The sequence below is a fragment of the Aquila chrysaetos genome, chromosome 14 (genome assembly GCF_900496995.4).
Source record: "Aquila chrysaetos chrysaetos chromosome 14, bAquChr1.4, whole genome shotgun sequence".
NCBI lineage: Eukaryota > Metazoa > Chordata > Aves > Accipitriformes > Accipitridae > Aquila > Aquila chrysaetos.
In genome coordinates this window covers 4,006,692-4,018,732 of record NC_044017.1, presented here as the reverse complement: position 1 = coordinate 4,018,732, position 12,041 = coordinate 4,006,692, and the positions used below count along the sequence as shown (strand labels likewise).

General features: G+C 41.2%; 1 protein-coding gene across 4 annotated transcripts in view; it reads right to left on the bottom strand.

Moving 5' to 3' along the window:
- The window catches only part of TMTC4 (transmembrane O-mannosyltransferase targeting cadherins 4), a 60,763-nt gene that overhangs the window by 36,619 nt on the left and 12,103 nt on the right, over positions 1–12,041 (bottom strand). For all 4 annotated transcript variants that reach the window (XM_030036714.2, XM_041128636.1, XM_041128637.1 and 1 more), the window contains one exon: positions 10,129–10,216. In XM_030036714.2, coding sequence (XP_029892574.1) covers positions 10,129–10,216 — 88 coding nt within the window. The remainder of the gene's footprint in view (positions 1–10,128; positions 10,217–12,041) is intronic.

Here is a 12,041-nt window from a genome sequence, read left to right as displayed (position 1 = left end):
ACTGGCTGAATGGCTGGGCCCAGAGGGTGGTCATCAGTGGCACAAAGTCTAATTGGAGGCCCGTAACTACCAGTGTACCCCAGGGGTCAATACTGGGTCCAATCCTGTTCAACATCTTCATTAATGACCTGGATGATGAGGCAGAGTGCACCCTCCGCAAGTTTGCAGATGACACCAAACTGGGAGGAGTGGCTGATATGCCAGAGGGTCATGCTGCCATCCAGAGGGACCTCGGCAGGCTGGAGAAACGGGCTGGTAGGAACCTCATTAAGTTCAACAAGGAGAACTGCAAAATTCCGCACCTGGAGAGGAACAACCCCAGGCACCAGTACATGCTGGGGGCCACTCAGCTGGAAAGCAGCTTGGCAGAAAAGCACCTGAGGGTCCTGGTGGACACCAAGTTGAACATGAGCCAGCAATGCGCCCCCGTGGGAAAGAGGACTAAGGGTATCCTGGGCTGCATTAGACAAAATATTGCCAGCAGGCCAAGGGAGGGGATCCTTCTCCTCTATTCTGCACTGATGAGGCCACACCTGGAGTACTGCATCCAGTTCTGGGCTCTCCAGTACACGAGAGCCATGGATGTACTGGAGTGAGTCCAGTGAAGGGCCAGTAAGATGATGAAGGGACTGGAGCAAGTCTCCTATGAGGAAAGGCTGAGAATGCTGGGACTGTTCAGCCTGGAGAAGAGAAGGCTCAGGAGGAATCTCATCAATATACATAAATACCTGAAGGGAAGGTGCAAAGACGACAGAGTCAGGCTATTCTCAGTGGTGCCCAGTGACAGGACCAGAGAAAATGGGCACAAGCTGAAACACAGGAGGTGCTGTCTGAACATCAGGAAACACTTTTTTACTGTGAGGGTGACTGAGCACCGGCACAGGTTGCCCGGAGAGGTTGTGAAGCCTCCATCCTTGGAGATATTCAAACGTCATCTGGACATGGTCCTGGACAAGTGGCTCTAGGTGACCCTGCTTGAGCAGGTCAGCTCAGGTGACCTCCAGAGGTCCCTTCCAACCTCAACCATTCTGTGATCCTGGTATCAAGATCTCCTCCTGAAAACCATAATCTCTGTTCCTTTGTTTTCTTTTGCAGCCTCAAAAGGTCAATACAGTCATACACAGAATTGTAATATTATGAAAATTCATCAGTGATTAAACTTAAAAGAGAAAGAATTTCAATTAAGGAACATTTTATCTTATGCTTGTTTCTGGGTCAATATGCACAACACCCCCCTGCCTGCAGAAATCTCAGTAAACTAGGCTGCAAAAACAGATACAAAAGGCTGTCATTCAGCAATGCCTTCAATCTTTTTCTTTTTTTTTTTCTCTTTAACAGTGATTTGAAAATGTAAAGCACTGCATAAGTGCTAATTATTACTATGAGATACACACATGCCAACAGAAGTAATCAGTCTAACAAAGCACATTCCCCTAATACGGCGCTGCTTCCCACCAGAAAAATCTTGTGTCAGAAAACGAAACCAATCTTTCATTGGCACCTGTGCCTGGTTGAAACTGGTACACCATATTGTGAGTGGGCATTGTGCCACTCTAACAGATGGACAAAATTGTAAGCATGCCAAAGAAACAGAGTACTTGCTGCTTTTTTTTTTTTAAGCTAGAAAAATATAGTGTTTCTATACAAAACCAAATAGGGTTGCTCAGATGGTCCCTCTTTAGGAGTACATTAAGTCTGAAAGTTGAGGGGATTCAATGAAATACCTATATAAACCATAAACAAGCCATGAGGCCTCCTCCATTTAGGCTGCTAGACTTAAGTATAAGCATTCCTAGAGCAAGGATGCATACACAAAGTGTTTTACAGTGTGGAATTGACTGATCCTAAATTTATGGGCAGCACATTGACATTAAACCTCAATTCTGTCTTCCTAAATGCTAATTCTATTTCGAGGTGGGTTTTTTTCGAGTTATTTATTTTGCAGTGTCCTAAATCCACAAGTCAATGAAATCAAATTCCTTAGAAGTTAAGGATATGAAGAAAATACTACATTTAGAGTACCAAGCTTAGTCTTACTCTAAAGTCAAACTAACAATATCCCAAACAATTATTACCAAGTGAGACATTTAGGCACTTGGCATCTCCTTCTTCAAAGCTAACTGGGCAACTTAAGGCTCAGCCAGGTGACAGCTTGGAGCAGTTTAAGAAGTCACCATCTTCAAGTGAAACCCAGTAATTGATTCTGTGAAAGCACCTACTCCTTTGAAAGTTGAAGCAAAGTAAGTTATGTTTTGCTTCTGCAGGAAGTTTTAATTTTTAACTGAAATAGATCACAAACGCTCATATATTCCATTGATGTGCCGTGCCTTGCCTGCAGGGATGGTATCTTCCAACTAAACTACTACAAATACTCATCTAACCAAGCTCTAAGATTTCCCTGCTTGTGAATTGCTAAGCAAAGGGGGAAGAATTACCTAGTCTTAAAGGATCACATAAGAAACCACTGTTAGAATTAACTTAAGCCTGAGATCTCCTTGTGTGTCTCCAAATGTACATACTACTGCAGCTCAGCTCAGTGTTTCACTTAATAATGAAATTACAATAGCAAATGCCATTCCTAAATATATCCAAGCATCTCAAACTCATCACATATAGGCTACAGCAAGGGGGTCATCCATCCCTGAATTACATCATCTTGGACAAGCCAAAGTTAGCACTAATTCTACAAAAAAGGTTATTGTTTCTCCCCTGCCCACTAAAATAATAAAATTGTTAGGTTTTCCACATACAACTATTTCTTCCCAGTGTGTTCAAATAAGAACAGTAGAGCACACAGTTGAAAAATCAGGGTCCACATGTTTAATGATGGTAAATACCTCTTGACCATTTGCAAAATAGCTAACAAATTCTCCATATCTTCACAACAATCTCTTTCACACAGGAGACTTAAACATTTCCAATCTATAGGAAAACCTCCATAATACAAACCTCCAATATTCACAAAACTCATCACTACGGTCTACTTCACATGCTTTATTAAATTAGTAATGAACTAGTAGATGATTAACGGGCAACTACACAGAACAGAACAAAACAGAAACACACAACCAGAACAAAATCATTTTTAGAAGTCATAGCATATGAACAGACAGATGATCCCCTATTTAATATCCAGGCCAATATTATGCACATGAAGCAAATCATGAACTCATCATTTTACATCACTCGGAGATCACCAGTGCAGATGGCAAATACATGCAACTGGATCACTGTCAAAGTTGAAGACAAAGGAAGGCAAAATGAATACTACAGCCGTTTTAAATCGCCTTATGAATTCCCAGAGAAGCTGCATTAGAATTCAACAAAGTTAATAACCCACAATTCCCTTCAGAACATACCTAGGTTGTCAGCTCTTGCTGTCTCCAAAGCCTATGCAGTAGATTTGTCCCCACAGTTGTGTTTTAAAACAGCAGGACAGAATGAGAACAACAGATTAGTTCCTTGCAAATATAAATGTTATCCTATCAAAGATGGTAACATCAAAAAATGTATATTGGGAAAAAAGTAACAGAATTGTAGAAATTCAGTAAGACATAATTATAGCCCACATAGTGTGTTAAATGCTTATACTTTAAAAAAATATATAATAATGCTACAGATTCTGGCTAAAAGAAGCTGTCTACCCAAAAATCCACCAAAACCACAAATAAACCACATCAGGCAAACAAGCTGCAGTATATCTTGAGCTTTACAAAAACCATTTATTTCCTTTGGAAGTTTTCCAGTCTGACACTGGTATTTTTCTGATCTCCTGATCATTTTCAGTATTATATATACTTTCCCCACAGTACCCCCAAATCCTCCTCAGACATTTTATGAGTCCTTACTCCCAAGCAAAAAAAAATATTCCTACATTCATTCACTTAGACATCAGGTGAAAACAAGCACTAACCAGTCTCTCTTCTATGACTTCCATCTCCTTTAGAGAAGACCAAGAAAGACAGTTCAACAACTATGTCTACGCTAGTGAAACACAAACAGATTTCTGTAACTCAGCTGTACACAAATCTCACATTGCCTTGCTGCAAGAATAGTCATGTTCTTTATGAAAGACTTAGATAATCTGTCTGATAGTAGCATTGGGATGTTGCTGGTGACAAAACAGTGTTTGTTACTGAGGACACAACCATAACAGTAGCATCAACTCAGGCTTTTCAATGTTCGTTTTACTCTGACATTCACTCAAAGTTCATCAGTAAAAGCGAACTGGCATCAAACATGTTTTGGTAACTGTATTCAAAAGACAGTACAAATGCAGTCCACAAATCCTGAAGGCCTTAGAGTTGTACCCTCTTTTAAGTACTGCAAGAGTCATGCTACCATGCATCTATTAATAACAATTTTAAAAATCCACCTTCGATAGTTCTTCTCCTACTGCTTATAAAAAGCTGGTGACCTAAGTGCTATATACGCGTGACAGCCAAATCCAGAAACAAGGACACATACAGTTGACCTAGGGTTTTGGGTCACGCTTGCCTTAATATATAAAAATCTAGCAGGACAAAAGGAAATAGGATGTTAGAACAACCTGGTAGATCCAACTTTTCTGTAGGATCATCATAAAGCAGCTATATTTGACTAGAAACATAAGCCTGATGCAATGGAATGCACAGAGGGTTTTTTGGTTTTCTCCCCCTCTTTCTTACTAAGATTATTCCACAAAGATAAATTACCATCTTGATCCGACTAGCAAGTGATGCAATACCAACCCTTAACTTGGACTAGAGCTATCAAAGTGCACCGGTGGTATCGCAAACTTTCTGGATCTTGTGGATTTGCCAGCAGAAGGAAAACATTTTGAGAGAAGAAAGCCACTTCCGTGTATTTGGTTACCTTTTCCTAAAGCCTTTCATACAAACACAGAATCACAGAACAGCCCAGGTTGGAAGGGGCCGCCAAATATCATCTGGTCCAACCTTTTGTGGGTAAGGGAGCCTAGATGAGATTACCTAGCACCCTGTCCAATTGTGTCTTGAAAACCTCCAGTGATGGGGACTCTGCCATGTCTCTGCAGAGGTTGTTCCAGTGATTAATTGTTCTCACTGTAAAAAAACTTCTTCCTTATAGCAAGGTGAAACCTCTCCCAGTGCAACTTGTACCCATTGCCCCTTGTCTTCTCCATGTGGCTCCTTGTGCAGAGAGGAGCCTCCATTCTCTTTGTAGCTGCCTTTTCCAATACAGACACTACCCTTTCCTATACAGACACTGATGTTCAAACAGCTGCCTGATGGGTTGGACCAGCCTCTCCTCCCAAAGGAAAAAAATTATAGCAAGGGCAGAAAGTAAAACTGGTTGTGGTGGTTGGTGGGGTTCAGCTAGAGGATAAGTGGGTACAGTGGAGAACAGGACTGCCGTTTGGAGGGACCATGACAAGCTGGAGGAATGGGCTGGCAGAAGCCTCATGAAAATCAAAGACAGCACCATGCAACAGTCCAGGCTGGGGACTGCCTAGGCAGCAGCTCTGCAGAAAAGGATCTGGAGCTCCTGGCTGACAAGCTGAAGATGAGTCAGTAGTGTGCCTTTGCAGCAATGAAGGTTAAATGCACGCTGGGCTGTACTAGCTACAGCATACCCAGCAGGTCAGAGAAAGTGGTTGTTCCTCTCTACTCAGCTCTTACGAGGCCACATCAGGAGTACTGTGTTCAACGTGGTGTCCAATACAAGAAACACATCAATAACCTGGAAGTCCAGTAAAGAACCACTAAGATGGTTAGGAGGCTAAAGAATGTAACATAGGAAAAGAGGCTGAGACGAACTGGTCATGTGTCACCCCCCCCGCCATCCTTGAAGATTTTTGCAACTCACCTGGCTAAGGCCCCGAGCAATGTGATCTATGAAGTTAACTCTGCTTTAAACTGTTGGACTAAAGATGACCTCCAGAGTCTCCTTCAGACCTAATTCGCTCTATGATCTATGGTAAAAGCAGGCTAGATTGCTCCATTTTAGCAGCCACTTGCACTTCTGCCTAATTGAAATGACAATGGAAATGCACCCTAAGTTACAAACCTAGTCTTCCTAAGCTTCTACACAACTGAGAGATTTTGGTACCTCTAGAAGATGACTGTGAGTGCCTAAGATAAGCTATTCCTCTGACTGGCCATCAAAAGAAGTCTGTGTCTTACCAGTGACTACACAGAAGGAGCAGGGAGAAAAGGCTTTTAAGTTGCATGCCCAAGTTAGATACTTAAGGTCACAAAGTAGCCAAATCTCCTGAAGGTTCAGCCAATAAAGCCTGAGAATACCACATACCTAATGGACATAAGGCAAAACGCAGCTGGCTTATGAGGCTGGAGGTCAAGTTTGTAGGGATACTGGTGGTGGAGACAACCTGGGATTCATCCCAGAGTACTGAAGGAGTTAGCAGATGTTATTGCAGGACCCCTCTCGATCATCTGCCAAAGGTCTTGGGAGTCTAGGGAGGTTCCTGCTGACTGGAAGCTAGCCAATGTTATTCCAATCTACAAAAACGATGTGAGGGACAACCCAGAGAACTACAGACCTGTTAGTCTAACCTCAGTTACTGGAAAAATTATGGAGAAGATTATACTGAGTACTATTGAAAGGCATTAAAAGAATAATGCAATCATCAGGCACAGTCAGCATGGATTCATAAAGGGCAAGTCCTGTTTAACTAATTTGATATCCTTATACGATAAGGTCACCCCCCTAGCTGATGAAGGGAAGGTGGTGGATGTAGCTTTTCTGGATTTTAGTAAGGCTTTTGATACTGTCCCTCACAGCATCCCTCTGGACAAGTTGTCCAACTATGGGATGAGCAGGTTCACAGCATGCTGGGTGAAGAACTGGCTGAAGAGCATTTCAAAGGGTTGTAGTGAATGGGGCTACATCTGGCTGGTGACCGGTCACCAGCACCTCAGGGCTCAATTCTAGGGCCAGTGCTGTTCAATATCTTTATCAATGATGCGGATGCAGGAGTTGAATGCACCATTAGCAAGCTTACTGATGATACCAAACTGGGAGGTGCTGTTGACTCTCTTGAGGGACAGGAGGCCTTGCAGAGGTAACTAGATAGATTGGAGCACTGGGCTATAATTAATGGGATGAAATTTAGCAAGTCGAAACGTCCAATTCTGCACCCAGGACGGAGTAATGCCAGGCACAAGCATGAATTGGGAAAGGAGTGGCTGGCGAGCCGCCCTGCAGAAAGGGATCTGGGGGTGCTGGTCAACAGCAGGCTCTGTGTGAGTCAGTTGTGTGTCCTGGCAGCCAGGAGGGCAAACCCCATCCTGGGGGCATCAAACACGGTATGACCAGATGGTCAAAAGAAGCAATTATCCCGCTGTATTCAGCAGCGGTGTGGCCTCACCTTGAGTACTGTGTGCAGTTCTGGACCCCTCAATTTAAGAAGGATGTTAAGGTCCCTGAATGCATCCAGAGGAGGGCAACAAAGCTGGTGAAAGGGCTGGAAGGAATGTCCTATGAGGAGCAGCTAAGGACCTCATAGGCTTGTCTAGTTTGGAGAAAAGAAGGCTGAGGGGCGAACTCATTGCTCTCTAGAGCGTCCTGAGGCAGGGACGTGGAGAGGGAAGTGCTGATCTCTTCTCCCTGGTACCCAGTGATAGGACGCACGGGAGTGGTTCAAAGCTGCATCAGAGGAAGTTCAGACTGGACATTAGGAAGCATTTCTTTACCAAGAGGGTGGTCAAACACTGGAACAGGCTTCCTAGAGTGGTGGTCAATGCCCCAAGCCTGTCAGTGTTTAAGAGGCATTTGGACAATGCCCTTACAACATGCTTTAACTTCTGGTCAGCTCCAAATTGGTCAGGCAGTTGGACTAGATGATCCTTGTAAGTCCCTTCCAACTGTAGTAGTCTATTTTATCCCATCTCACCCACCTTTCCATTTACAAATGAGTGATTTTCACAGCAAGGCACATCCAGGAGGAGCAATGAATCTCACCTAGGCATTTCAAAATCAGGTTTCAGACCAGAACCGTTCTGACCTGAAACCTTGACTCTGAAATGTCTGGGTTTTGGCACATTGCTCATCAGCCTGCAGCAGATCATCTAAGGTTCAGAGGAAAGAAACACTCTGAAGCTTGAGCTCCTCCCTTCAGGCTCCATGCAAGGTCTGCTGAAGAACGTACTACTGCTCTCCACAGTGCTGGAAATAACTTTTCAATCTCTCATTTAGGACATGCCAGATAGGATCTGCAAGAACCTGAAATTGTCACCAAGCTACCCATTTTGAGGAAACTGTTGGGAGAGACTCAAGTATGTAACTTGGATACAAATTCTTGAGTACAAAGAGAGTCTACATTTCTTTAATAAGTCACTGAGGGAAAAGCAGGCAGTGAAGGTGACAGTAAAGACTGAAAACTGATTTGAAAGACAAAAGGCACAACTATGCTGGCGGACTATAGTTTTCCTTGGCAAATCTGCTTAAGAGACACAGCTCTGACCCTATTATGATGTAATGCCCAATAAAAAATACCAAGTGCTGCTTAGTATCTTGTCTTCACAACGTTTTCCTTCCTCTCTATCAATGATGAGAATTTCAGTACAAGAATACTATTAAAATGACACTGACTTCTAAAAGCTATCAAACTGGCCTTTGCAAGTTGTACAAGCACTCAGAATATCCCTAAACAGAGTACACATCACATTCTTAATCATCCCTGAGATGTCCTCTACAACAAAATAATTATAGAGTCCTACATAAAAGTCTCCAATGGTCATCCTAAGAATTTGGCTCTGGAGCTCTTCAAGCAAAGATTATTACCCCTGCCTGTATCAATAAACAGGAAAGCACAGAGCCAATGTTTTGGTTTATCTAATTTACTCTGGCACTAACAGAAGAAACATCAAAGCACAATCATACCCAGTAAAAAAGGTGAGAAAAGAATAAGTGAGCAAGCAAGATCCCAAGGCCAATTTTCATCAAGAAATTATAAGTTCAGTTGAAAGAAATGAAACCTACTCAAAGGGGAGGAGAAATATCAAAAGTGAACAGGAAACACCATAAGTATAATTTTAAGTGGCAAAGATTAAGTTAAACTTATTATATTAGCTGTAGAAATATGCAAAATAGTTCTAAACAATCTAAACTCAATTAGCAGGAGCTATTCACAGCATCTTAGAGCTCACTGTGGACTAACTTACCCCTCTCAGCCTACACTAAGCTCTATGATGCCATGACTATGTTGTTAAGCTAGATCACCTAAAGCCAGCTCAGGTGTATTTACCTCTGTAATACACTGCCAACTCTAGTTAAACATTACAGGCCATGCCTATTGAACTGATATTATACAAGCTCTTCACAACACACCTCCTCATGAGTTCACCAAATGATTTCCATATTTCCTGTGGTGGGGCACATTCAGATACCAGATTGCATGTCCTGTATAGTTTTTCATAATCATGAATTCATGTATTCTTGTGTGTTTCTTTAACAGAGCCCCAAGATAATTTCTCCAGAACTGTATTTGAACTGCCGACCTGCATTCAGATCAAATAATACAACAGATCTAGAAGCTCACTTGAAAAAACATCTACGAAAGGAAATGTTCATGTTAAATACAGCTGTCTTACAAAAACTCTATGAGTAACACTATATTTAGCATGTATATGCCAGCACTTGCATATTGCAGGAATTTAGAGGGCTTACTCATATGAATAATTCTTTACAATTCATTAAAAATACAAGTAAGGTTCCTAAAGTTCACTCCCATTTAAGCCAACCCAACATCAGGGCATAAAGTGTACTAAAATATTTAAGAATATACATTTATAGGTTTGATTTCTTTCTAAAATACTTATTAAAATATTTCTTTATGCTTCTAAACAATAAAACATTTAACAAATAAGCCTATTATAAAACAGACTTCTCTTAAAATAAATTCTTAGTGTTTAACGGGAATTAGGGACAGCAACTCTTCCAGCTCCTCTAACAACAAAAACCAGCTAAAGCAGGTTTTTTGGGGGTTTTGGGGGTTGGGGTTTTTTTTAAATATTTTATGAGGTTATAAACATTAATAAATTCAAACCACATCAAGCTGACATTTTTAGTTTTGCTATACTTCACTGAAATGTATGAATGCAGAAAATATACACAATATAAAATGAAAGGGGCAATCAGAATGCTTACTTTCTCTAAATGCTTTACAGTAGCCAAGGAATGACAACAAAAAGAACAGGGCACACAGTAGGTCTGCTCTGCCAACAATCCCAGCAACCTTAAAAAAAAAAAAAAGAAAAAAAAAAAAAAAAGAAGAAGTTTCAGATTACCAGATTTTATTCTTAGAAAACCTGAGATAAAGGTACACACACACATATACAAAGTGAAATTTGTCAAAGAATATCGCTGTATCACTACCACCTCTTTTTTTAACCTGGTTTACTGGATTAGTGATACCCACTTTTCTAAGCTGCATACTAATTTTGATTGGGTATCACTTAGTATCAACTAGGTAAATGATTTGGCTTTAATTCATGAAAAACTCTGCCCGATTCTGTCTGTTTTTTGGATCAAGTTGCCTTTCAGTAGAATGCTTAGCAAACATCCTGAAATCCAACAAAATTGGCAGCTCTGCTGAAATGCAAATCAAGACTGTCCACTTTCAGAAGACAAGCCAGCCTTCAAATTTCAGTCTGAACACTTAGAATGGACAAATAGTTTCCAGCCCACAGAATCAGGAAAAAAACCCCCACCCCTCCAGCATGTTATATTAATTTTGTTCTATTAATTGATTTCATTAGAGGTACTTCCGAACGCATCTTGTAACAGAAGCTGTACTAACACAAAAGAAAATGAGAAGCGCATTCTGGGACCTCTGTACTCTGGATTTGTGCCAACCTACTTAAATCAAGAGCATTCTCAGGGCCATCAACAAGCTTTGGTTCAAGCCCTTAAACTGTATTTACAATAACTTGCTGAGACACAGCATGACATATTTTTGGATCTTCATTCCTCAATTACAGAAGTGTTGGGATACACCATGAATTTTTTGTTGAAATCACGACACAGGGGGTTGGCAGGGAACTGTATAGGCTCTGATGTTGGCACCTCACTAGAACATACACCCAGAGCAAGGATCATAGAAACACCCCTTACTTTTCAGTCTACCTCTGCTTCCTGGAGTGCTGGGTTCCATATTTCCAGGAGAAGGTGTACACAGAGGCCTTTCTGAAGCAGGGCAGAAGAGCTACAGGGGTTTTTTTTAATCCACTTTTTGAGGTGATGTTTCAGGGACAAAAGCAGAAACTTTGGTTCCTGTGTAGTACACCAGTTGCCCCATTTTGTGAGTGGAACAGAAAGAGGAAAGTAAAGAGATAAATTGCATCTTCATTTTGTTTAAAGGCACCTGCTAACCCTCTCTTAGGAAAAGGGCATTTTTTTGTGTCAGTCTGACATGATGGAACAACTATTTGTAAAGAACATTAGAGACAGAAAGAGAAGTGTAGAGGCATGAGAGTAGGACTGAATCCACTGAAGAGACTCCCTCCCACTTTACCCCCTCAGCTTCACTCAAGCACTGTAAAAGGAGAAACTGTTGGACTCCCTAAATTCGGTTCAGAAAAACTTCTTGATTTATCCAAAGCCAGGCATCTAACTTTCCTGCTGCTTCTTCTATCTTATAAAGGAATTACGAGAATTAACTCAATAGCTGTGGAGTACTTTGAAAGGTGAAAATAATGAAGTGTCATTCTGTTTCGGGAGCTGCTCTCAGCTAATGAGATAAAAGTAAAGGTGAACTGACACAATTTTGAAAATAGATGCCAACTTGTTACAACAAAGAGATTAAAGGGCTAATAACACACATATGGCCTCAGATGACTCCAACAGTACAATGTTACCTCAAATGCAGGATCAGGCCTATAGTGTCTGGTAACAAGGTAAACAAAAAAATAGTTTTAAATTAGTATCAGGTATATTCTTATGTCTGCATTTCATTTAGTATTTCATCACTCAAGTGTTACAAAAAATAAGCATTTTTTAGAGGAGAGAACTACACCACAAGAGTGTTTACTTGTAGGTAGAAAAATTATAATGACAGATGT